The following is a 27,397-nucleotide window of genomic DNA, read 5'->3' as shown; positions in this document are numbered from 1 at the left end:
CATTGGATCTGAGGCTTAATAATAGCAGCCCGGAGCAGTTTTCTATTTTTTAAGAAGCGATTTGGGTAGCTACTGGTCCTCCAGGACATTATTTACTCTGGAGATAATGTTCCTGCCTCTGACTGGTGACTAGCCACAGCTCAGAAAATCCCTGCTCCTGTTGCTTATTTGAATAAGATTGGTCAGGTATGAGGAATTTGCGTCTTCTGCCCCTATCTCCCACCTCAAGCTTAGGTTTGCAGGGCCTGAAATCTGAAAGTGTAAAATTGCTTCGGTGCTAGGCTCTCTGATACCTTCATCTACTTTCTCAGCCTGTATCATCATTACACAGTGGAGCAAGAATTTAAATTTTAAGCACTTTGCTGTTACTGTGTTTCTCAACAGCACTGATGCATATTTAGAGCACTACTCTTTTTCTTTTATAACCCAAACACCAACCTGACATAATCCTTTTTACAAAGGTCATTCATTTCTCCAGTGTCTTATGAACCTTGGCTGAGGTGTAGTGTGATCAGTGGTGAGGTGGATGTTTGCTACTTAAAAAAAAAAGAAGAAGCTGGATTCCTCTTAATTGTAGAGACAGTAGAAGTGGCTGTGTGCTGGCCCGACACTCACTTTGTCAGGTGGTGGGAGGGGTAGTGATTCACTCGGCAGCCAGTTTGATCCTGCTGTGAGGCGGGTTCCCGTGTCAGGAAGCTCCAGCCTGGCCACCCGCCCACCAGCCTCACCTTGCGCCCGCCTACTAGCGCCCCACCGCTCACGCTCTGGCCCTAAGAGTGGGTGGAGAGAGCAGGCTGGCAGGCCTTGGCACGGATACATTTTGGCAGGAGCTGCTGTCCCCACACTCCGCCGAGTGAAGTGCTGACTGCAGTGCAGAACATAAAAGGCCCTAGGCTTCTATCGCTTCCTCTTGTGGCCTGCAGGCCTGTGTAGAGATGTGGGCTTCAATTTTACTTGAAACTGTAGCTTTCTTTTGACAGTCATAGCCACTGCTTAACAGTTCATCCCCTATATATATGACTTCTGTTATCATCTTAAACAGCCATTAACCCTTAGCAGCTTCCTCCCAGCTGCTCTCTTTGCTCAGAGAGATGTGCGATGCAGCAGCCAGTTGTAAAAGCTCATGACCATGGTCATCAATTGATTCAGCGAACTTCCTCCTCCGTGATAATGAGATGTGATGAAGTCAATACCTGACTCACAGATGGGGACACACCACTTGTGCCGCCACGTTTTTTTCTTCTTCTCTAAGAATCGTTTGATTGCAGATTACACTGGACAATGATGGGTTGTTGATCCATGCACACGTTCTTAGTCACAGCTCCAAGCCATTGTAAAAAGTGTTAATCAGTTGTATTGTTGAGGCCTGCCCTTCAGTTTGTAATTATGGAGAAATATGAGAGGCTAAAAAGGCTGCAGGATCTCTGTCATCATAGTCAGGTTTGGGGGGGAGCTATCTTTTCTCTTGGTTAGTTAAGACCTGACCCTTGTCTTAGCTGCAAAGGGGTTATGATATAGACTGCGCTATAGACTGAAAATTTAGCTCACTGGCGTTAGTCAAAACCTTAAGATTCTCAAAATAACCGAGGATGGGGTCAGGATCTTTATTTTTTTATTTTACAGAGCTCTCCCTTTATGTGGGGACTGAGATCATCACCTCCAGTATTCAGCGTTCTTGCTTTGTCACAGAACTGAAGCCGGAAGCTCAGTTGGGCAAGAAAATCAACCCTGGTGCCAAAGTTAAAGTTATGAACTGCAAGGAATTTGAAATACATTTGAGAACAACTTATAACTGGAAAAATCATTAGCTGGATTTTTCAGAGGGGACGGGGAGGATGAAGGACTATCTGAGGCTTCTAAGAAACTCTTTAGTCATCCTTCTGTGGCGAGAAAGATTCCGACAAAAATAGGTCTCTGCTCTCTCTGTATTTTAACTTAGTTTCCCCAGTGAGTGCCCTCTGCCCTCCTTCGTTTTTCTACTTGGTTGGTTGTCTTCTTTGTGTAATGCTGTGTACAATAAGCACAGTATTGTTGAGACTGTCTGTAAAGATTTTAACTCCATCATATTCCATCAGCTCCCTTTCATCTTTTTGAGGCTTTTTGTGTTGTAAGGGTTAAGATTTAAATCCAAAACAGTCAATCAGGGCTTTTTATGCTTTAATTATGCTTTAATTAGATAGACAGGACAGTGGATAGAGCCGTAAATCAGGGACAGAGAGAGAGCAGGGAATGACATGAGATAAAGGATCCAAAGGTCTGATTTTATCTCAGGCCGTCCACTTAGTGGACTACAGCCTCCGTACATTAGGCGCGCAAACTAACCACTAGGCCACTGGTGCCCTTCAAGTAATTGTTCTAACAAGCTCAATTTAAAAATAACTTACTTACTTGGATGCATAGTCTGTATTGCCTTCTATTTTGTTAAATATTTATGTTTTTTATGATTATTTTCTGTGCAGGGCGTGCTCTGACTTTATTGTTAGCAATACTGTGAGAAATATGTTTTCTCCAATGTAGCTTTTTCGCTGGCCGTCGGGGCCGCTGCCGCGACACAAGACCGGCCTGTCGGCAGCAACCGTCTCGCTGCTATATTGCTGGCCGCCGAGACGAGGAGCCCGGGCCGGCTCGAGCTGGGGTGGACTGGTAGTGTTGGTGCTCTCACTGTTTGCCTATGGACACAGACATAGAGTCTGTTTTCTGCCAGGAATTTCCAAGATCATTTCTGGAAGAAATCTTGGAATCTGTTGAGGAAATGGCCGTATGTGTTGAAGTAAATATGTCTGTAAATGTTTTTCTTACTATATTTCTACTGCTATATTGTATATTTTGGAGAAACTGTAACGATCGAATTTCCCTCTGGAAATAATAAAGTATTTCTGATTCTGATTCTGAAATCAAGGCCCTTAGTGGGAGTGGCCTGCAGTGCTGTGCATTCTGGGATTTGGTGTCTTTCATCCACATGAGCCAAAAACACACTTTCTGCCTTTTCTCGGCCAAGAAGGCACCAACTTTATTTCACATTTCTACTACATGTATGACCCAATGTCAATACAGATTCATGTTTCAACGGGTGAAGTATCCCTTAATCTACTCAGCCCTACTCTTGTCAGATCATCCGGCTGCATTGGTTCAATGATTGGTTGGAGTACAATAAGATCCCTTCCTGTCTGAAGCTGATATCATGAAGGGAACATCTGAGTGAATAATTAAGTCGTATTACCAAAATAACATTTCAGCGTGAATATCAGGCTACCTGGGTTTATATTGGACTCACAGATGGTACCTTTGAACATATCCTCTTGTATGTGCACTGATTTTTTCGCCTGGACAATGAGGCAGAGAAAGGAGTGTGGTACGCCGATGTATTCTGCATGCTATAAATAGAGCAGAGTCTTTGGAATCAGCCTTTAACACTGAATCTGCCCTGTTAAATTCATGTAAGCTGCCTCCAACTGCTGCTACTGTCTGCTTAAAAAATATAAATCTCACAACTGTTCGAGGTAAACAAGGTGTGATTCAATTCTCACAAATATCTTTTAGAATGTTCAAGTGTGATTGATTTATTTTTATTTTTAATTTCTCCTTGCTTGTTTTTTTTTTTATGTAATTAATAATATTCATAATTAAGGTAGCCTGCTCTCCCTGAAGAACGGTTGCCTCCTGTGAAGCGTGCAGCTAATTTATCTGCCAGCGCTGTGGCATACAAGCAGCGTTTCCTTTTTGGTAATGAAAGGAAAAGAAAGCTGCAAGACTAATTAGCAGAGGCTGGAGAAGGATCTTTAAAAAAAGTATACAGCAACCTGAGACTGCTGATAGGGTCAGAGGTCTGTAGCTTGACGGAGTAGAGCCCACTGCTGCATATCCACTTAGAGCGACTGGGAGCTCAGCAAAGCTGCCTTACACCCAGACTGTGGGTCAATCATATCTGATAGGGGATTTCAAAAAAAGAGTAGACTGTCTCAGATGAATGTCATGTTGATGTAATCTGCATGGCAAGAAATTATCTTGGAACACATCTGACTGTTTTAATTTCATATCATCTTTGTTTCAATCTTTGGCAATAGTTTAACCTGCGTCACCCCTGTTTTAGCCTAACACAGTAAATGTCCTCCCTCTGCCCTTCACAATCCCTGCTCTTTTTTGAATGAATGCGGCAGCCATGTGTCTTTCCTTCCTGGCATTAAACGCTGCCTATTGATAAAGATGTCAGCATGGCAGAGGATATGTAGTAAAGGGTTTTTATGTCCTCTGACTTGTCAGTGAAGCAGGATAACTGTCTGTAATCCCAGAGAGATATTTGATCGTCCTGCTGCTGCGTCCTCAGTGGGGTCAGCGGTCTGTGAGAGGGGGGACAGTGACACAGCTGTGGCAGCCGAGTGGAACCAGTGATGGATGACATGCCAGAGCGGGCTGCACTGCTTGCCTAGGCGCCTATGTTGACAGGCGCAGCTCTCGCATCTCACATTCAGCATCAGTAGGGCTAATCGCAGGTCATGCCGGCCACAGATGTGACACGTGAATATCACTCCTGTAATTGCTCATTTGTCAACGTCAAATTCTCTAAGAGCAGCCACATTATTGAATGAAATTTGCTGTAAAGCACAAATATACACACACACACAAAAAATGAGGAAATTCAATCTCAAAGTAGGGCAGCGTAAGCATTTCACACTTCGTTGTCACATGCAGTACCATGAGCAGTTTTCACAGGCTACATTGTTGATATTTAAAGATGAAACAATTGATTTATGTTTTTAAATTGACAGTAGATCACAGTAGTACTATAATTAAAAAAATTTAAATAAAAAAACCCTCACCTGATTGTCCCCTGTCTGTCCTAAGACTTTCAAGTTGAGTTGTCACAATACAAGAATTTTAAATGGATAAGATACTAAAATAATCTAAGGATGTTGAAACCTGTTACAATACCCGAAAAACAAAAATACAAGTCCTACACACCCAATATTGGGTGTCAGACAGTGTGCAGGTACCGAAACATTTCCAACGAATGTGTGCAATCTAGACGGTGCCCTTTTGTCTTTTACTCACAGCAGCTTTGTGTTAAAGGTTAACTTATGATCTTTAGTGTTTTAAAGCTTTAGTACTTGTCAATATTATTGATCAAAAAATGACAGGGATCGTTTTAGAAACATGGTATTGAAAAGCACAGAGGTATCAATTATCCTATTATCATTATTATTATTATTATTATTACTATTATTATTATTATTATTATCCTGTTTTGGTTCATTTAGCTGCTGCTGTGTTCTTGGGCAAATCTTGAAAAAAATGTTTTTATGTTATCTCCATAGAAGCATCTAACTTATAATTTAGAATTTACAGACGACATAGTCAGGAAATCAGCAGCTAAATATCTAGAAAATGTTCTTGGCAGGTGATGTAAACCTTGACGGAGTTTAAAGAAGGATAAATAATGGCTTTATATTCGTAGAGAGAATGCATCATGGCAACAGGATGCTGAAGTGACTTTGCATCAACTGGACATGTTTGCTGGTGATAATGAGAAAGTGTTAGGTTCACAGCTCAATTTCACTACCTCCAAATAGCCTTGAAAATCTGTTATTGTAGGTTTAATTGGTGGAATAGTATTTTAGCAAAACAGCATTTAACCAAGAGCCTCTTATAAACTGTATTCATAGAGATAAATATGATAACTGGTGTAAATGATATTCATTATTTTTCATTTGTCTTCTGGTGTCCATTCAGTGGTAAAAGCTACATTCAGTTTCACTAGAAACATGTTGGCTCCTTTCCAGTAGTATGTAAATTGCTTTGTGTGTGTGTGTATGTTCATGTGTGTGCTCGTAGTGATTATAATCCAAGCCTTGGCTGTAAGCCCTTCAGCCTGTGCTCCAGCAGCCACAAGGCCACAGCCTTTCCCCACCAGTTAATTGCATCTGAATTAGTCCATTAATGTGGCCGTGTAGAGGGATGAAGGGGTGCACGGAGGTGTCTGGCCTATTTTGACCAATGCGATGTATTATTAATGGGTCAGCAAGTCTGGCAGCTCTGCATTAACTTGGCTAATGGACTGTAGGGTGAGTCTGTGATTCCTTTCAGAAGAAAATCAAATCTAATACATATTACAAAAAAAAGAAGCTTCCCTTAGGCTTTCTCTGGGGTTTGTTAGTGTGAGTATAGCAGTGATTTAACGTGAGCAGCTGCTTCATGCCATTCCTTTGTGGATTTACTCCCTGCTGATAGGTTACTGCTGGGAGTCCAAGGTTACACTGAGTCATCACCCTGTGACTGTCATGGACTTGTACAGTGATGTTCTTTGCAAATGGAAAGCTAGGTATCTGATCAGATTAATGGGGATAATGGTATTTTTTTTTCCTGCTTGTGTAGTAGTCAATTGCATTGGGGATGAATGTAGAAAAGGAAAGAATTGATAGTATGAGAACCACATAACTGATTTTAAGTTCAAACCCTTTAAAAAGCTGATGGTCACCTTTTGCTACTGAACATCTAACATTCAGGGGACTAGTACTTGAAGCAGAGGGAGAGGATATCCTCCAGGACATGAATGGTGCTCATGCTAAAATTCTTAGCACAGTCCACCAACCTCTGATGGCATACATTTGATTTGCTGTTCAAACTTCTGTCTAAACATTTTTAAAAAGATATATGATATACGATATAATGCAGCTTAACACAGCAGACCTTAACTGTGACACATCAGGACAGAACTAAAACATTATTAGTATGACCATAAAACTTGGTGGCCACAGAGCAGGGGTCGGAATACATATACGGAATATTGATTGGTGGCAGAATAACTTCTTGTTGCCACAACCAAAACTGAAATATTTTAGGTAATTTCTGCCTATACATTTACTTAGTTGATTATTTCAACTATTTATTTATTATTCATTATATTAGCTGGTTACTATCAAATAAAAATGTATCACCTGCAATTTAGATACTTAATTAATCAGTTTCACTCAATTTGCTCAATCTTGGTCTTTTTTTACATTTAATCAAACAAATAAATAAATAATTAATTAAATAAGAAACGAGTCAACAGATTTATTGACAGTGAACATGATTTATTTGCAACCTTAATTCATTTCAAATACCACATTTGTTTCCAATGTAGAACCATTTTTAACTTACATTTTTATATATTTGGTAATCCGCCTGCACTGAAAGCGAGGTGTTCTATAGCTTTATTTACGGCTTGCTTCTCGGCAGACAGAACAAAAAGATATGCAAAAACTGAAGGTTAAGGAGTGCATGTGATTGTTTTATTCATTTGCAGTCTTATGGCAACTTGCATATTGAGCAGCAGCATAAGCCCTATAATGTTTGTGTCAACGTGCAGACAAATAAAAGGTCAAAATGTCTCAGTATTTTTTTTGCTCAATATAGCATTTTCAGGAGGACTTGTCTTGTTTTGCATTTTGTCCTCTAAATATCAAGTCATACATTTTACATCTGAATACAAAAAATATATTATTGCTATTTAAGCCTTTTAAAGAAGAGAATCTACATTGAAGCAGTACACAAAACGCTTTCAGAGCCGTTACTTAATTTGTCTAACTCTTAAGTGGACAGTTGGCACTACCCCGTCACCATTAGTAGCTGCAGTCAGTTCTTCATTGTTAGTGGGCACTGTAGTCAGCAGGCTGCTGTGAGCCATTGTCAGAGGATAGCATCAGAGGCTCCTCTTCTGGCTGATAATTAAGTGGCATACTGACAAACGGCTTTCATCAGATCCCTCATGTGGAACTGAGAGCATGCGAAGGCTTTCAGGGAGGATAAACCGGAGGACGTCACTTTGCCTCCAATCTTTCATGGCCTTGTGCTGCCTCTGCAGTGGAGGAGGAAGGGAGAGAGAAAGAGCTCTGTGTAGCACAGGAAGAAAGTGCAACAACCACACTCAATTTTCAGCGCTGTGCAAGGAGGCTCTTCTGCTGATATTGTCAGTCTATACAGCACCAGTTTCCTGGTCTGTCTCGGGTGGCCGAGCACACAATATGTGCTCTGTGTTATTTTTCCACATTTGAGAGTCTGTCAATTATTTGTGTTTCCTTAAGGCAGATATGGCTTATGATGACCTTAGTCGCTCGGTGCATGTGAGTAGATAGACCGATTGACTTAAGCCCATGCTTTGATGCTACAATGACCCCCTTAACATTTCCAATGACTTCATCCTCCCTGCACCCGTCCATCTTTTATAAAATCAAGGTAGGATCAGTGCTGTTTTCTGTCCAGTTTTAAGAACCTATATGAATATTTAATTGTGTGTTTTTGCAAATTGTAGCAGAAAATCATTTTATCAGATTGTGTGAATTGCAGATTGTTTCGGTATTCTCAAATTAAGAGTGCACTCACACTAGACAATCCTTACTGTGTCCAATCACGTTGACCCCCATAGTCCAGTTTTTTTTATACTAGTGTGCATACTCTATGTGCTCAGGCACAGTGCACTTCCTTGGCCCTGGCACGGTTGGATCAGGTGGGCTTCTTCACGGTACTGTTGCTCGTGCAGGAGCACAAGCATGACTATGCAACATGGACATCATGTATAACCCAATCAATGCGACCGTTCCCCTGGACAATCATTTTAAACTATAGCGCCAAAGGGTTTACGTTGGTGCGATGCAGAGGTCGAGGGGGGAACTTTCTCCTCAAAATTACAGAAAAATGTCTTTAGTAATTGTTTTTTTAAGGGCTGATATATTTTAAACTGTTAATATTACAATTTGAATCACTTAACAAGAGCAAAAGTTTTGATGGATGGACTAGTAACCTCTATAGAAAGTACTATTGGGACCACTCAGATAATCCTGGCATAAACGCTTGTCTGATTCTTGATTTCTTTCAGTGAATGTTGCACTTGTATTTTTCTTACTAGATTTTAGTTTGCTGTGTCTTAACCTTTTTGTTCCAGTGTTATCTGCTGTGTTGTATTGACCGGTTTAGTGTTCAACAGCATTATCTTTCACTCTATCGCTGCCAATTTTCAACAAGGCCTGTGCTCCATCATCATTTCTCCTGAATTCTTCTTGGTTCATTGCCAGTGATAACCCTTTCAAAGGTCGCAGATGTTCTGAAATAATCCACTTAATGTAATAATGCTTCAGTTCTGCATGCTGCAGTGTAACACCACCAGAGGTTGTACAAAGCGCTTTGACTGTGTGCAGTTTGGCTCTGAGCGAGGGGGTGAGACAGAGTGGGAGAGACACAAATATCGGCAAAAGAGGAAGAGAGACAAAGACAGATAGCTCTCTGAAGGACTGTGCTCAAACAGGCCTCATAAGAGTGGCTCAGGGCTTCTGTTGTAGTGTGACCCGCCATTCAGTGTTGCATTAAGTAATTTTTTCCCCCACAGCTTTTCAAATCTGCAGTGACTGCCTCCCAATTTATAAGGGGAATGCTCAAATTTCAAACGTAGCATTCAAGCCCGGGCTGTAACCTCAAGTGCACCTCGAAAATAATGCAGAATTTTTTTTTTTCTTTCTGTGAATTTCTGCAGGTCCATTCCAAGGTTGGCCTTGCAGCAACAAAGCAGGCAGGGGAGGGAATATGGGTGCATGCGTCTGAGCGAGATTGAGTTCAGAACATTTATATTGGAGCTTTTGGTCTCTAACCCCAGTGCTGCTGTTGAAAAGAGAACATCCTTGGTGCAGCATTCATAAACTTCTTATATGCCACTAGAGGACTGCAGGGTTTTGTTTGGGCTCGATGCATTGTCTGAGCTCCATAGGATGCAGTATCCTTGGTTTACCCTTAGCAAAATTACTTGGCAGATATAAAGTTGGCTTTCTTTGCTTACTTGGTGTTCTGGATGATTCTACATTATCAGAATGTGCAGCAAAGCTCAACTCCTGCCTTTACTATATGTTTGCTGACTTCCGTGGTTAATATGTATCTGACAGTGGTTAATATGTAGATGGCTTCATCTAAAAGGGCTTACCGCTGTTATCAGCATAGTGTTGCCTTAGACATCTGTATTTATCTAAAATAAATGCTTTTTTTTCACTGATGACGCACGTTTTGTACCTGCCGCCTCCCGTCTGTCTGTCCTCTTTACCTTTCCTGCAGTTTGAATGTATAGAGCTGGCCTCTGGAAACACTACACCTGTGGAGGCGGATGTAAACCACATGACCTCAGTTGTCATCTCAATTGGCTCCCCTGTTGGGGCCGGGGAACTTTGATAGCTTTTATTCTCCGTTTTCTCTCCTCCTTGCTTTAATATTCATTAATTGCCCTCTGTAGCTTTTGAAAAATCCTGAAGAAAATAATTCCAAGAATCTGATTATTGCCATCATTGTGCTCACTTTTCCTGATAACATGTTCCTTTTGAGTCCACACATGTAATCGCTTATTAAGCTAATTTCTTTCTTGCAAGTATTGCCCTCATTATATTAGCCTGCTTGTGAAAAATGGGTTTAATTTAGCCAAATGTTCATTGTTGAAGGAGGGGGAGAAAATACAATTTCCCTATAGTGTCATCTCCTTCTGCAGAAGTGCCTGTTGAGTTTTAATTACTATAATACCTCAGAGTGCTACACAAGATGACCTGAGTCTAGATACCAAAAGTTAGCAATCATTTAGATTTTCCTGGATTGCTTATTTCTTTTAGTCTGTGTGTTATAGACGTAGACGTATAGCCCTCCTAGCACGGAGTAACAGGTTATTATATTTATGACAGATTTCTCCTTCACATGTATTTTTCTGCGGCAGGCAAGCAAACATGTTTTATTAAAACGACATACAAGTGAATAAAGATCAGAGACTTACGGGTTTAAACCTAGCATGCCAACACATTACTACTAGATGCCAAGGGAGCAGATCAAATGCCTTTGAAGATAGTTAAAAAAAAATCCAGTTGAAAATCGTTACAGCTGACTTCATTGGTATTGGAGTGTGCTCTTTCGCTCTCTTGGTAGCTTTGCTATGCGGTGAGTGTGTTAGCAGACTTCTTGAGTCTGACAGTATAGTGTTGGTAGGGGAGGGGTCAGTGTAGTCAGTAGGGCTTTAGAAGTGCTAAATAGAATTAAATAAATCTTTTAATAGGGGCTTAATGTATTTTTTTCATACTACTTTAGTGTCACTATAGTGGAGCTTTTAAAGGGAAGATTTTGTCATGATCTGAATTGTGAAACAGGAGATTACATTGGTTTCAAATGATCAAAATAGTAAATGCGAAGCAGACTCATTCAGCAATGGCACTCTTTTGTCATCACTCAGCAGGTTTTCATCCGGTCACTCAAAAGAGACTCGCTCTGATGAGGGCCTTAAGGTCACACCGCCCCTCTCACACGTTACAGGATTAAATCTTCTAGTGATTGCACCTGAACGAACTTACCTTTCTCTACCTGTGCATGTGTGTCCAAAAAAATTTTTTTAAGACTGCTGAGCGAATGCTGTGGCATCCCACATGCCTTCCCACACCCACTACAAATAGACAGCGAAGGTGCTACATTCCGTGGCCTCGGTGCAGATCCCCGAGGCTGAGGAGTATGTTCTGTGTTGGTGGGCATGTCACAGGGTCCATAGAAATAACAAAGGCCTAAAAATACAGTAATCTACCTGTGTGTGTGTCTGTGTGTGTGTGTGTCTGTGTGTAGCTGTATCTCTACTGAATCACTTCCCCATTCCTTTATTCTGGGTTTGCTTGATGCACTCAGTTCATACTGCTCTTCACTTCCACCTTTTCTTTTTGTCTTTCCCCTATTTCTTTTGTGTTTGGTTCTTCTTTCTCTGCTGTCTTGTCAATGAAAATGTCAATTGTGGAGGTATTTAGAACTTTTGCATTACAGGTTTCAAATAAGAGTCATGAGTTTCATAATCCTAGGATCTGTCACAAGTTAAATACAATAAGTAAGATATTTGTTAACACTTGTTTTAACACTTAAAGAAATTGAATGAATCAATCTATCTATCTATCGTGTGTGTTGATTTATCAATTTATTTTTTCCACCTCTGATGTCTCCTTTTTTTTAATAAATTGGTTAATAAGTCTGATAAAGAAAATTCAAATATTTCAACACTACATCCAAGATGTGGAAACTGCAGCATTCCTCGAGCGTGGAGCAGGAAATGCTCTGTCATTTTATAAGGTATTACTCCATTGTATGATAAATTCATTTTTACACAGTGATTTCAGTTGTCTATACACGAAAAAAACCACTATTTTATAGCAAAAATCCCATCAAATGATAAAAACTATCCAGGATCATCAAAACGTAACCAGCCTCCAGGTCTTTCTGCCCTTTTGGATTCTTAAGCTTGCTTTACTCGGCCAGCCACTGAACTGTTCTTTCTCTCCCTCCCTCTTACCATTCTGTTATCCAGTTGAGCTCATTTCTGTATTTCTGAACAGTTGTGAAGCCTCTTTCTCAGTGGTGGCTTAATTCTTTCATATTACTCCATCAGTTGGATGTGCTGCCTGGTCAGTCATGAGTTGAGGTCCTATCCTCTTGGTGTTGTACTTCCATGAATGTTTGCTTTAGTTTGTCTTTATTTGCTACTCTGTAGAGACACATATAGAGTCATAATATTTTTTGTCATACATTTTGCTTCTACTACTTAATATGGACAGGGTCTGTGAATGGTCACTTTCAGCTCAGCTAACCTGCTTTGCTCTGAGCTTTAAATTTGGATTCCTTTTGCTTTTATACCAAACTCTCATTTCTATTGGAAAACTTAAATTGAAGTGGGAATGATTTCCATTTGGAGTATTTGTCTTTCTGAGCAGCACCTGTAGCAGGAGTCATTGTGTTAATGAATCACTGTTTCCTGACAGCGTTCACCTCTGCTTATTTACCACACACAGCAATGCTAGGGAGAAGACTTTGATCACAAAGACAATTCCAGCCAGATTTAAGTTTGCCTCCATTTAGAAATAGAGCTTATCACTTTAGGAGTACCTCTAGGTTGTCTTAAGTGTTTTTCAAGTCAACTCACACAGTTGACTAGTGCCTGAAGTTGCTTTGTGTTGGTTGTGGGGAAGAGTGGGCCATGTGTGTGTTAGCTTGTTAGAGCCCCCGCACACTTTCAGTCCAGAGGCATAAAGTTTCGGAATATCTTGTGAATGTGGGAAGGCCAGGAACCTACGAGGGCATTGATTTATCCACATTGGACTACAGTGTGACTCTTCCTCTCCTTGGGATGCTGGTGTTCGTCCCCATGTCATAACAGGTACGCATGCATACATGTGTCTGTCCCAGCATGCCGAGCTTGCTCCCTTGGGTTCCTGACCGAGTGCACAGGGAGCCTCCTCCTCCCCAGCTGTGAGGAGCAGGGCTCTGACATGGCCTGTCCCTTTAGCTCACTCTGAACGTTTGACACGCCGAGCGCAGAGGTCAGCCTGACCTACTTTCCCCTGGCGGCCCTTCTGCTGAGCCGCAGCGCTCCTCAGCAGGGGAGGCAGCAAGGGCGGAGCTGCTTACGCCTCCACTGCTGTCCTGGTGTGTTAAATCACCGCCATTTGTTAGGAGACACGTTCCAGTGTGTGTGCGTGGTTTTTTAAGGTGTGTAGGAGGCATCCCACGTACATACACACATGAACACGCACTCAGGCCTGTGCTGAGGTTGGATATGAAGTGCTCTGTGGGGGTTGCAGGTAGATGCTGGGCAGCACTTGGGCAGGACCCCTGCAGTGAGCTCTGTCTGACTCACTTTGTGTACCACCCCTCACACCCTCTGACCTCTTCCACCTACTTCAATTCCCTCTGCACTGTACTGCACTTATATCAACTTAGCCTGCTGGCTTAAAGCTTTAAGAACTTTGTTCCCAAACCGATTTTGATGGTATATCTAAGGAGGCTCTTCTTAATTGCTGACATATTGGTTATAACCAATAATAGCAGTAATTAGGCTTAATTTTTCCATTGTAGTCTTGCTCTCCCTCCTTCTCTGCAAATACAACAAGATTTATCAAATACAGCCACTGACGCTGCTGCCATCATACTTTTTCTTCCCCCTTTTGTTCTGGTTCATTTCTTCGCCTACAAATGACCCACAGCTTGTTAACTTCACATCACAGATGTGTCTAAAGCAGCAGAGAGAGTTTATCTGACACAATATGGGACGTGGTGGGCACAGGGCCTGTCAGCAGGAGAGGAGATCAGGCAGAGTTCATTAAATAGTAAACTTCTAATGTAGCAGGGGGCCTTGGCTGCTTCACTGTATCAATGATTTAGGCCCTGCAGAAGGTTCTTAATGGATAGAGCCACCTCTCTGTGACACAAACACACACACACACACACACACACACACACACACACACACACACTCCTCTGACTGTGGAGGAAAAAAAGTCATAAAGTGTTTAAGTGTGTGTGGCATTGTATAGCTTGCATCACACACACCCACACGCTCAGTTGTCCCTGTTGAACAAGTCTCTGGGTTTTTAAGTAGCAAAGGCTGGCTAAACTGAGAGCCCTGTATCTGTTTGTCACCATCCACTATGCATGATCACATTCTATGTTCACAGTGTTTTATTCATATTGTAGAACTGTGACAAGGAGAGAGATAGCATGGCTGAAAGGACACAACCTGCACAATGGTGCTGTTGCTGTAACATGTGTAAAGAAAGCCTGGCCAAGTTCAGGATAAGAAAGAGGATCTATAAGTGATCATTATGTGTACTACATCCACAAGCCCCTTAATCCCACAACCACCAGCTCACTGTCATTCCTCCATTCTTTTCTGCAGGTGTTACTAAGTTAAGAAACATCTCTCAAGTCTCTGCGACTTTAGGATCTGATTCTATAGATTCAACTTTTCTACCATGTGGCTCGATTGCCTTCCGACCACAGTGAATTCTGATCGCAGTGCTAGCCGAAGTCTCTTCATATCTAGTTTGGAAAATCTGATAGCAGTGTGACCAAAATATATTGTAGTTTCAAACCATTGCATGAATATATTCTGGTAACAGGCTGTAATGGTTCAATGTTTTATATGACTGTCTTAAAACAGTGAAAAAATGACCTGTGGTTAAAACCATATTGGTTGATCAACTATTTATTATTAATAATAATAATAATTTATACTTTATTAATCCTGCGAGGGGAAATTCGGTTTTACACTCTGTTTAATGAACATGCTACACACACATGCACAAACAGGATTCTATGGACATGCATTAATGGAGAGGGGTCAGAGTAAGGGGGCTGCCCACAGGGAGCGCTCCAGAGCAGTTTTGGGGTTAGGTGCCTTGCTCAAGGGCACCTCGGCAGTGCTCAGCAAGTGGACTGGCACCTCTCCAGCTACCAGACCAATTTCCGGACTTGGTCCGTGCCGGTTCATCCGGTTCCCAACCCAAGTCCCTACAGACTGAGCTACTGCCTATTTGGTCCATTGAAACAAAATATACAAACAAAATACACAAAACATATTAAGTGATGGTCAATACATTCGTATAGTCTAAAGAATTTGTGAACATTAAGATTTACTGATTTGGTGTTTTATTTCATTTTTAATGAAATATCTTTTTCACATTAGCTTCATTATTAGACATTCAAAGATGTCACCCTGAATTTCACTATTAGGTTATTATTCAATCCAAAAAAGTAGCTTTTTTTTATTTCAAGTTCATTCTATTCAGGCTTTTCAAAATCTTTTTGCAAAGATGCAGAAAAACCTGCTGGTATGTGACTTGTAAGTCCGTGGCTTCAATTACCTTGTCTATTGTGTTTTACACTGTTGTCTTTTTCTGTAAGGAGTCAATTTCCTCCATTCAGTTATACAGAGGATACTCCACCCTAAATCTTTTGAGCATTGAACATTCAACCCTGCAGGTTGAATTTAAGGGCAGAAACTAAATGATATTTTGACAATGATTATCATGCATTTGTTTCATTTATTTTGGATGACAATTGTGACAGAACCTAATTATTCCAGCACATCTTTCTGTACAATCAAATGCATTGCCCACACTTTAAACACTTACTTTTGAGTTATCCAGATTCAGAATAGACCATATTGTGAGTTGGACAAAACTGCTTTAGCTGTATATTTGAGCAGACAGATATACAGCAGAGAGAGGTGGATGAGTCTTTTGTCTTTTTGTCTGAATTTATATTCAATTTGGTTGACCTTGAAATGAGAGGAAGGAGACGTCAACATTTTTGAATGGCGAATCTCTTAAAGAAACAAAAAAATATATTTTTACAAAGTATAGCTGCTTAAGAAATTATTAGAAATTAGATATAAGGAAATGTGAGTTTGCACTATGGCTGACATTGAGGCCAGGGAAGAGTATAGCCTTAACTGAGGTCAGTGACTGTATACACAAGCGTTGGAGTGTCGTGATTGGTACCATCACTGCACCACATTCTTGAACATCAACTGCAATAGGGAGCCAATGTCGTGAATAAGTTTCAGGGGATCCATTGTAACATAGATTCTTAGTGAAGGAGCAAACTGCAGCCTGTTTAGAACTGCCTTTCAAGCCTACGGGGATGCATGTTTGATACTCAAAAGATAGATTTTGGGTTGGGTTTCACTTTCAGAAAATATTCCCTTCTGGCTTTAGAAGGGAATTATTTTGACTACGGCACCAGTTTCCCCCTCTATATTTTCTGCTGGAGAACAGTGTTCGACTTCATCTAGATTGCATTGGCATTTCAGAGTGATTTAACTGTCGAGATTGACAGCATTACAACGAGGCTGTCATTATCATCCCTCCTGTGGCATAATTGCCTATACTGTTGAACAAGCAGCTCCCATCTTTTGCACTTGGAGGCCTCTCTCTCTCTCTCTCTCTCTCTCTCTCTCTCTCTCTCTCTCTCTCTCTCTCTCTCTCTCTCTCTCTCTCTCTCTCTCTCTCTCTCTCTCTCTCTCTCTCTCTCTCTCTCTCTCTCTCTCTCTCTCTCCTCTGTGCCTCTACTCATCTCCTGCATCCGTTAAACTCATCAGAGGATCCTACAGCTTTTCAGTGTGGCCATCTGTCAATACCACTCCATAAAGTGGAGTGGGGAAGCGTGTGCCTCCATTGGCTCTTGTAAGCCCCTCAGCTGGCCTGCCTCCAGCTGGTTCTGAGGGCCTCGCAGTAGCTGGTTAACCCAGGCCTGGAGCATCGCTCTCCGGCCCTTGTGGCTACTTCAACCCACCCGCCTCCCCCAATCAGGCAGCTGGATGAACCTCCCTCTTCAGCGCTATGGAGTAGCTTGTAACACTGTAATGAGTTAACTTTCAGAATGATCTACATAATTTATTTCCTGCCCCCACAGGAGCTCGCTGAAGCATTAATTAATATCAGGCCCTGCTATCAGCATCCATCCCAGTGTGGGATTCCTTCTGGCTCCTATTTTTGGCACCAGAGGAATTCGATATATTTGTGTAACCAGACTGCAGTTTGTTGGACATCGATGAAAGATATTGCTTCCTTGTGGCTTTGTACACGGACTATGCTTGTGTATAAAGCGTGTGGCATGAAATCTGGACAGAGCTATAGGCCAGATCTAATGCCACTAAAACAAGCAGACCTTGATGAAAGAATCTGTGACTAAATCTAAACTGTACAGTAAATGCCAACAAGTTGTTTGCCCTTGTTGCTGCTGGCAGTGGTGTTTCTTCACACTCAAACACTTCAGACTTTGTGTAAACTGATTTCTGAAATGTGTTTTACCTCAACGCTCTTCTCTCTCTCTATCTCTGTTTCCCCCTACAGAACTCAATAAGGCACAATCTGTCGTTGAACAAGTGTTTTCTCAAAGTGCCTCGCTCCAAAGATGACCCGGGAAAGGTGAGACTTTCAATTACAAACAAGACACATGTATGTAATCATGAAAAGAATAATAAGAGAAGAAAATGTTTAATTTCTCAGCTGGCAGGATGTACAGTTTTGTTGGTGTTTATAATACTATCTCAGATGGAAAAATGTTACCTTTGAATGACTGCCAGGACTCTGACGGTCTGGAAATGCATGGCATGATCGTAATCTACTATGAACCTTCCACCCCCACACAATTGTATTTTAAAATGTAAGCAGAGACTACTTCTTTTTTGACCAGCACAGACAACAGATGTGGGTGAGGTAAGGCAAAAGTCAAAGACTGGTAGAGATGGGGCCATTACAGGGTAGAAGTCAGGTCATTTCCCACAATCCTAAGCCACTGAAGTAGTTTCTTAAGCTTATCCAAATGAGGAAAAAATATAGATCGGATTTTCTCTCCACTCTGCTTGCCGTCTCCATTTTTCTCAGTATAAGAATCTGCAAGTTATACATGTTAATTTGACATTTGAATCTCAGTAGGACCACTTAGAGTTGCCTATTCAGCTCGATTTCCTCCACAATCTGTAGCGACATCCACCTGATAAATAGCATCCACTGAGTACTTTATGAAGAGGGAACCTATGGGCCTATATTTAGTATGATGGTGTGCATAGGTCTAACCATATGTAGCCTAACCCAGATTTCATCCCGGCACTGTCGGAGCATACGCTACATATGCTTCAGGAACCACACAAATAATTACACATGCTTGTGTGCTCACAAACACACACACAAACACACACACACACACACCCCAACACATGCATCAAGAGTTACGCCTAGCAGTGTAGGGGATGGGGACTGAATGCTAATTTCATGTTTTGCTGTAATCCTCTGATATTGACACTCCTGGGAGCTGCTCCACTAAATACAAAATAATCTATTGCTGTATGGATCCCATTCCAAATGCATGGCCAACATGCTCGCATCCTTAATGTTTAATTTGGAATTTTCCTCACTCCCTTCCCCCCCGAAGACAACTTCAAAGAGGCGCTAGCCGCTCTTGATATGTTGCATCAATATTGTAATGTGGCAGGAATATGAGAACTGCTGCTTGGATGAGATAGGAGAGTCATGTCGCTCTCTCTCTCTCTGAGATGGTATAAGAGATGACAGTCGGTATTGTACACACAAACATCGCTCGTCTACCTCAGAGGTAGAAATGCAGCCAGTGATGGCTACCATCAATAATCTTCCTTTTTAATTGGTCTTACTCTCACACTGGACTTCTAGGAAGACCAGTGTTCATGTTTTGTGTGTCCTTTCTATATTTACACACAAAAGGGGAACAATATAAAATAATTTACGTTGATGTATGTAAATAAGCAGCATCATTTATGAGATGATGGCTTATCTCTGTTATCAGGATCTCTGTCTTTTTTTGCAAAGATCCTAGAGCCGCCTTTGTTTTATGGCATCAAAACATGCTGTGGCGTTGCATTGTTTTTGCCCTAGACTCCATGGACTCCGCTTGGGTTTGCTACAGTATTTTTCAGTATATTTGTGAATAATTTAATGACTCTTTATATGTTTTCCTTTTTTTCCTTCAACTCTCTGAGGGTGGGTGCAGGGAAATACAGAAACTACCCTCCCATGAGGGTTAACTTAATGTGCCCTCCCCCCCAATTAAAAGGAACACCACTAAGACTGGCTTTGTTTCTGTGACTCCTCATTTTGAAACATCTGCAATTTGAAACCCTGCAATTAACCCCAGCATATCATCACAGCGATGGATCACATAGAGATACATTTTTTCTCACCTTTCATACATTCTTCAATGAAGCTTTTTGTAGAAAACATGCGCTGTGTAATGAGGTTCCTGCTACATTTTTTTTTGCCAACATCGATACGAGATGTTTCTTCCTCTTTGGTTGATTGTGCTATGAATTATTCCCTAAGTCTCTGAGGAAATGTTAATTGACCCCAAAGCCTCACACATATTAAAACTTGTAATTTTTACCCCTGACAAATATAGGCCAACCCTGGCTTTTCGTTTTAACAACTGCAGCAGTTGTGTTTGTGAGTGTGAAAATAAGAGATTTTCTTGCTTTAACAAGAGCAAACCATTGTGTAGGCAGTGGTATTTCTATAGTTACTTGAGATACAGCTTGTTCTATGGCCTCTCCTGTTGTTCAGAGAATTTCGTGGAAATAACAATTATTTGCCTTGCTTAGGAAGTAATTTTAAAGGTCCTGATCTCACTTTCTCTCGACAATTGAGATTTTATCGAGGGCCATATGAAATATTAAAAATAAATTCCAAATTCTCAGGGCCTTAGGGTAAAAATCTGTACTGTAAGCTGTGTTCCTGTTGGTTTCGAAGAGGAACACGGTGAAAAATAAATTAAACAAGGCCGAATGCAAAGATAAATAATGCAGACTGGTTGTGGAATTGCTAGCTGCAGCCCCAGAGCCAGCCCCAACTGTTCACTTCTTGATTAGCCCCGCTCAGACCTTAGAAGAAAGCAATGCGGCAGGGCTAGCTCGCCTCGATTCCTGAGCTGAGACTGTGGAGCCTTCATCCTTGGCAACAGCGGTCTGACTCAGTACCTGAGGCTGGGGAAGTACTGCTTCAGGAAAGGCTTAGCATTTCACCACCACCAACTGCCCTCAACAGCCTCTCATTGAGGAGTAGCCGCAGAGGAGGAAAAGCCGAGCCTTTCCTACTAACAAAGCCCACCCACACGCCGCACAAACTCACAGCTATCAACTCAAATACAAGCTGATAGAACAGACTGTAGCAGAGCAGACGAGGCCTCAGATTTTTAAACAATGTTTTAGTGCCAAAAAGAGCCCTGGTGCTTTTTGTCCTGTCATGTCAGAGAGGAAATGTCTGTTTGTCGTGGGGTTGTCACAGGAAAAAAAACAATCTTTTATGTTTAATCAGCTCACAGGTGTTTGTTCTGTCTGCAGGGCTCTTACTGGGCCATCGACACAAACCCAAAGGAGGACTCCTTGCCTACACGGCCAAAGAAGAGGCCGCGGTCTGGAGAGCGGGTGAGTGTGAGGAGGAGAGACAATTGTGCAAAGAAAACACATTTCTCTACATATGCTGTTTTTTATCAAAGCTTCTGCCTCCATCTCTACTTGGTTCAGGATTTATTTGTGCCTCCGTGTCTCTGTGTCTGCCTCAGTTTTCTTTTACTTTTGCTCTCCTTTCTCTCCCACTTTCTCCAATTTGCACACATGCAAACTAAAACACACACACAGACTCAGTAGGAGTTCATATCCAGTCTTTATGTAACTGCCTCTCCATGCTGCTTTGCTAGCCTGTCATGAAGTGGGGTCCTTATTAATAAACTATGCCCCAGGCAGCCATTACATACATTACATTCTGCACTCACTTTTTTTAACAAACATCAATTAATGTAGAGCTGTGCACCGGCTATTCTGAGGGGGAGCTTTTGTCTTTAATTATTGATGAGTTTCATCCAGCGTTACGTACAGCTGTAGGTTTAAGTGAGGCGCTCAGATTGACCTGGCCCTGGGGCATCCCGACACATCAGGCTCTTGTCTTCCTTTTCCCCACATTGTGGATGACCAGAGGCTACGATAAAAGGAGGATTCTTTCCTCACACGCTAGTACACGCCATTGTCTCTAACACACACATACCCAAGCGCAGAGACAACTAAAACTTAACATGCTGTTGACGTAGTCGCCCTACAGCAGCGAAATACTATCACATCCATTCAACCAACCGTGTCTCTTTGCTGCCATGAGATTTTATATACAACAAATGCAAAGGTACAGGAAGAGTGCATTATTTTTTATTATGCAGCTCTGCAAGAGTTTCAGCTAAATCTCTCCTGATGCAGTTCCGTTCATTTGAGCATGACACAAAAGAACGCACCCAGTGAGGAGTGTGTTTTCTGTAAGACTCGTGCGCTGAGCCAACCCCTCCTCCTCCTCCCCCTCTAGACACTGTCTGCCTACAGGCATTCCATTAAGAGTCTCAGACATTGAAAGTGAGAGTTTGTGAAATCTCATTTATGTTTATCATGAATTAAAAATGGTATTGTTGGCAGCCAATCCTCTTACAGTAAGCAGTTTTGGGAGACAGGCATGCCAGAGTTATCTCTCTCAACAGTGCGCCTATACACCAAGACAAGGGTGTGTGTGTGTGTGTGTGTGTGTGTGTGTGTGTGTGTGTGTGTGTGTGTGTGTGTGTGTGTGTGTGTGTGTGTGTGTGTGTGTGTGTGTGTGTGTGTGTGTGTGTGTGTGTGTGTGTGTGTGTGTGTGTGTGTGTGTGTGTGTGTGTGTGTGTGTGTGTGTGTGTGTGTGTGTGTGTGTGTGTGTGTGTGTGTGTGTGTGTGTGTGTGTGTGTGTGTGTGTGTGTGTGTGTGTGTGTGTGTGTGTGTGTGTGTGTGTGTGTGTGTGTGTGTGTGTGTGTGTGTGTGTGTGTGTGTGTGCATGCACTGTATGTGTGTTTGGGTGGAAGATGGGGATGGGGGCTGTCTACATCTTCTCAGAAAGCACAGTTCAAAGGTGACCTAAATAAAGGTGTTACTCTGTCATATGAATATAGTTCTATTTTTTAAGAGGTACGTATTTGGTCTGAGCAGAAGATTTGTCACAAACATAATGCAGGTATTTCTTTGCAACCTGCAGTGGGATCTCATGTGTTTAATAATTGGATGGTGTTGAATTATTTTTTTTGTCTGCCTCCACACCCCGCCCCCAACCCCCACAGGCTTCTACGCCGTACAGCCTGGAGTCTGAGTCTTTGGGGATGGAGTGTATGATCTCTGGAAGTGCCTCTCCAACGCTGGCAATCAACACTGTGACTAACAAGGTACTACAACCAGCCATCCAGCCTCCAGCTCCAACACACACCTGGCTACACGGCTGCACCCTGACCCCACCCACTTCTCCAACCACCTACAGCACTATTCCCCACAGAGAGAGGAGCACTCTAGTGGAGGGGAGATACACATACACACATAAACACACTCACAAAAGCACATGCGCATATGCCTAAAGCTTCTCTGCAATGCAACCCACACCAAAATACACAACTCTCTGCACTGCAGCACCTTTTTCCTCTACAAAAACAGGCAGCAGGCTCTTGTTATCACCAGCACGGAAACATGATGCCCACACTGATACTTAGGGCTCAGCAACCTGATAGACCTTACACATTCCCTTGCAGACTTGCAATACGATACAGAGCACGCTGTATAGCCTTTCTGTATTCGCACCTGAAGTTGAGGTTGACGCCCAGAGTTGCGTTTCTCAGGCTGTGACCACCTTAAGCTTCCAAACTACAGATGACCAACCCCTGCTGCTTGTTCTGTCTGCTCTCTGTAGCCCTTTTATTTATTTATTTTTTAAATACGTGTTAAAGCCTGGAAACACTTGTACATCACAAAGCAAAGCTGCAGGGATTGCTAGCTGTTAGCTGTGAGTGTGTGTCGCTCACTCTGAAATTTAAATAGGCTTTTTAACCTTAAGCTCTCATCCTCTGAGCCCAGTGGGGGCAGCTCTCAGGTGTACTTTTAAAAAGCCTACAAGAGTGGCTTATTCATTTGCTGCAAGCGTTACAAAAAAAGGGTTTAATGTGAACAGGGGTGTTCAAAGTGAAGAGGAGTTAGCGTGTGTGTATGTGTGTGACGAGAGCATGAAAGTCTGTGCATATGTCGGGTGTGTTCTTACTTGTGTGTACATGCATGTAGAGTATGTTACAGAGTGTTTCGGCTTGTTTTGACGAATGTGTCAGTGGCGAGTAGCTTAGGGCTGCTTCCATGGAGAACATGTCGTTTTTCATGTTGCTGCAGCCGACAGATTCATGGGCCTAAGTGTGGAGAAAGATGACCCTTTTTCCTCTCTGATTGCTACAAACAAGCACTTGCCGCACCACCAGTCTGCTCCAGCAGTGACAGCATAATGAGGCTCTAATGTAAAGAGCTGACAGTTTAGAGTTTGGACTTCTGCCATCAAATACCTCCAGTCAGATAAGTCAGAATAGCAACTAGCAGAAAACATTAAAACAGCACACAAACATGCCAACTGTGTGATACCATGACGAGATGACAGGAGGTTTTGATTCGTTTTGTTCACCTGATTGTCACAAAAAGTGTTACAGAAGACAGAGTTTAATTGAAACAGATCTGAGGCCCTAACTCCTTTGAGAGAGCTTGTTTCTCACTGTCTTACACTGTAAACACAGGACAGGCCACGCCTCTTTCGGCGCAGTGTGCCAAGCCACAGGAATTCCCTCTCTGTTTTTTTCTCCCTCCTTTTCTATTCCAGTCTCTCTCCCTCATTCCCGCCTTCTCACATAGACCAATGGGAGACGCTGGCAAGACGACTACTGAACCAGCAAGAATCTCTTTTTCTCTCTCTCCTGTCAGACATTCCTCACAAGATTGTACTTCCCAGCTCTTCTTCTTATGCCTTTCTCGCAGACTCAGAACCCCCCCACCCCCCTGCACCCTAAGGTTATGTTCGTAGACAGCCCTAAACATTGGCAAGAATGTGATGAAGACTTGGCACTGAAGTGTGATGATGAAGGGAAAGAGAGGATTGTTGGAAGTGTGTTTGCTGATAAATAGTCTGGCCCTTTTTTTCCATCCTCTTCTCCCCGTTTCTCCCTCCGCCTCTCCCTTACTATTCACTCCTCATGCAGAGATTGTGCTGAACACTAGCTGGCATTGTTGGAGACACCTGGCCAATCTTGCTTTGATTTCATAATCCATGTCTCATGCTCCAGATTAGGCCTCCGTGTAAAAGACACCTCTGGCTTTCTACTTAATTCAATGCTAATAATAGAACTCAGCCTGCTAGCAAACACTGTACACAGTATTTATTGTGAAGCTGCGCCTGCCTGTATAAGCATGCCTGCCTCTGTCTGTGGCTTTGTTGATGTGTGTGTGTTAGCCTACCTTTGTGCCCATCTATAGGGTGTGTATGTATTTCTACATGTATGGGTTAGATGGGACTGGATGTATGTCTGTGACAGCGCATGCTTGAGTGGGCGTCTTCACTGAGGGTACTCAAGGGCTGGCGTAAACCACACAGCAGCGAGGTTTTCAAATCATCACACTTTACGGGTGAGGCGAGTAAAAATAGATTGCGGTGAGAGATTTAGGCTTAAAGCCTGTTTTATGACTTCATTACACATAACAGTTATATTTCTGTGGCATGCTGCTTTTGATTAGCATTGTAGCGCTGATTCTGTAGTTGTGCTTAAGCCTTCAGTCTTAGCTGCTCATTGAGTTCCCCTTCATGTTAATGAACACTAGAGCCAAGCCTGCACTGAGTGGAAGAAGGCTAGAGTTGCCTAATGAGCTTCTCTTACAACCCTTCTATTCTACTCTTCCTCTTCCCTCTCGCTTGTACAATGTGTTGTTGCCTGGATTCAGCACGAGTGCTGTGTTTTTGAATTTCTATCTCATTCCAGCAGCTCAGGAGCCAAGCTCCATATTAAAAGCTTAATATGATCGGACGCTCTCTCTCTGCATGTGTGCTTCCTGGATTTGTACCAGCATGTTAGTCAGCCGGCCAATCAGTCAGGGCAGAGAAGGCAGTTAGGGCTGCCTTGGTTTCCTTGCCTCCTTGCGGCCTCTGTGGAAGCTTGCAGCGCTTCAACAGAGAGACAAGAGGCTTCAGTCTGCCTCTGCTCAGAGAGGCAGGGTGCTGGGCAGGGCCCGACCAATTTGCCCGCCTGAAGGCTGCTGCCACTGCTGTCTCATTGTGCTGAGCACAGAGCCCGCTCTGTTCCACTCACAGTGATGAGCAGAAGCCACCATGCTGCACTCAGTCATGGACAGACACACACAGACACAAGCACTCACACCAGTCTCAGAATGCCAGGCTCTCTTCCACTCTGACACCATCAGTGCATTACTGCCATTCCTCAATCACAATGTATAACTCAACACATGGGCTATTCTCTGTGGGTATCATTAATTTAATTATCTGCATCGTTCTTTTTACTATAAGCTTAATTGTCTGACGCCGCACTTTATTCGGGAAGGGTGGGAAGACTTAACCTTGTGAGACGATAATTAAGATTGTCGTCCTGAAGTGCTTCGGCTAGTTTTGCTGCTATATTGAAAGGTCAGTGTCTGGGATGCACTGAAATCCTTTGTTAGCTGTCCCAAATGGGTTTGCGCTTGGTGAGCAGATGTGGCTGACATAGCCAGTAGTGTGACCTTTAGTGATGGGAATGTCTCAGCTGTCTCCAGACCCCTTTACAAGTTCAGCTGGGACCCCTTAGAGACTGCGGTGAATGAGGAGTAGCACCTTGAATCTCCCACACGTTCTAAATCAAGTTAAAAGAAAGTGCTGTGCAATTATGTCATTTTAATGTATGCAACACGCACACACACACACACGCACACACATGCATGCTCGGGCTTTACATTTCAAAACTGTAGTCAAAATTTTTTATAACTTCACACCATTATGATTCATACCAATGATGCTAACCTGCATTACCTTGTGTGTGTGTGTGTGTGTGTGTGTGTGTGTGTGTGTGTGTGTGCATGTGTGTTAAGTGTGTGTGCGTGCATTTAAGATAGAGCATAAGCTAATGTACATTTCTGTGTTCCAGGTGGCGTTATACAACACAGACCAGGAGGGTAGTGATAGTCCAAGAAGCAGCCTTAACAACAGCCTGTCCGATCAGAGTCTGGCTTCCGTCAATCTCAACAGTGTGGGCAGTGTGCACAGCTATACAGGGGTAAGAACAAGCTCATGGAGACATCACTCTGATGGGATACGTTTTAAGGCTCTGACTATGTCAATTTCTGGTTGAATGTAAAAACCTACCCAGACATAATTTCAATACATTCATTTTCCACAAGCAAAAACAGTTTGGGGTACCCAGGTGGTCTATGGGTTGAAATTTTGACTGTGAAATGCAATGTTCCCAGTTTTTAGTTTTGCTGTCAACATGTGTTGCCTGTCATGCATCATTTCTCTGTTTACCTCGATTTTATGGAGGATGCAAGAGTTTTGGCTGCGACTTGTCAAATATCAAAGCTTTCTAACACCCATTTGGCTTTGTGTGAGATGCTAAAGATGTGTAACAAACTTCTGTATTTATCAAGCTAGCTCTGTTGTGTGTAACACAAACATGATAACCAACATCTTGGTACATTAGAACAATAAAGCAAGTCGGAGGAGAAGGCTTGAGGATGATAAGCTCTAGGAGCAGATATTTGATTTAGCTGAAAAAAAAAAAAAAAAACAGAAAGTAAATTCTGTTTTTCATCTCTATTTGATCAGAACTGATGGCATGTTTATCCTGAATGGTTCAGGTTTTTTACTTATTGACAGACAGACTTCAAGACCCATCAAGATAAAATGTAATGTTGACCCAGTCAAACCGTAGTCGGTGAATGGTCCTGCTGTGAACCTGTGAAGCCTTCTTTTTTTTATATGCACACTTCGATCTAGATAAAGCCCTGGTACACATACAGGACAAGTCAAGTCCTCGGTTGCCTCCCTGAAATAAACAGTTCACTGTATACTTGCGGAAGGTCACTTAAAGGGTTAAAAAATAGAGTATGATACTAGTTGTCAGATTGCAATTGATGAAAGCCTCTCAGCTGAATAATAGTAACAGGATATTTGTATAAATTTGGTGGTGATGATGATCTTTTTTTAGCAGGAGCTGCTAAAGCCAAATGATTAAT

At 42.3% G+C, this 27,397-nt stretch overlaps 1 protein-coding gene across 1 annotated transcript in view; it reads left to right on the top strand.

Annotated features, from left to right (window-relative positions):
* Positions 1–27,397, top strand: part of foxj3 (forkhead box J3) — a 78,560-nt gene that overhangs the window by 39,140 nt on the left and 12,023 nt on the right. Inside the window, exons 3-6 of the mRNA XM_061043088.1 lie at positions 17,652–17,726; positions 20,669–20,752; positions 22,447–22,548; positions 26,311–26,439. Coding sequence (XP_060899071.1) covers positions 17,652–17,726; positions 20,669–20,752; positions 22,447–22,548; positions 26,311–26,439 — 390 coding nt within the window. The remainder of the gene's footprint in view (positions 1–17,651; positions 17,727–20,668; positions 20,753–22,446; positions 22,549–26,310; positions 26,440–27,397) is intronic.

Source organism: Labrus mixtus, chromosome 7 (genome assembly GCF_963584025.1).
Source record: "Labrus mixtus chromosome 7, fLabMix1.1, whole genome shotgun sequence".
Lineage (NCBI taxonomy): Eukaryota > Metazoa > Chordata > Actinopteri > Labriformes > Labridae > Labrus > Labrus mixtus.
The sequence above is the reverse complement of the archived record's forward strand: the minus strand, read 5'-3'. Positions and strand labels throughout refer to the sequence as shown.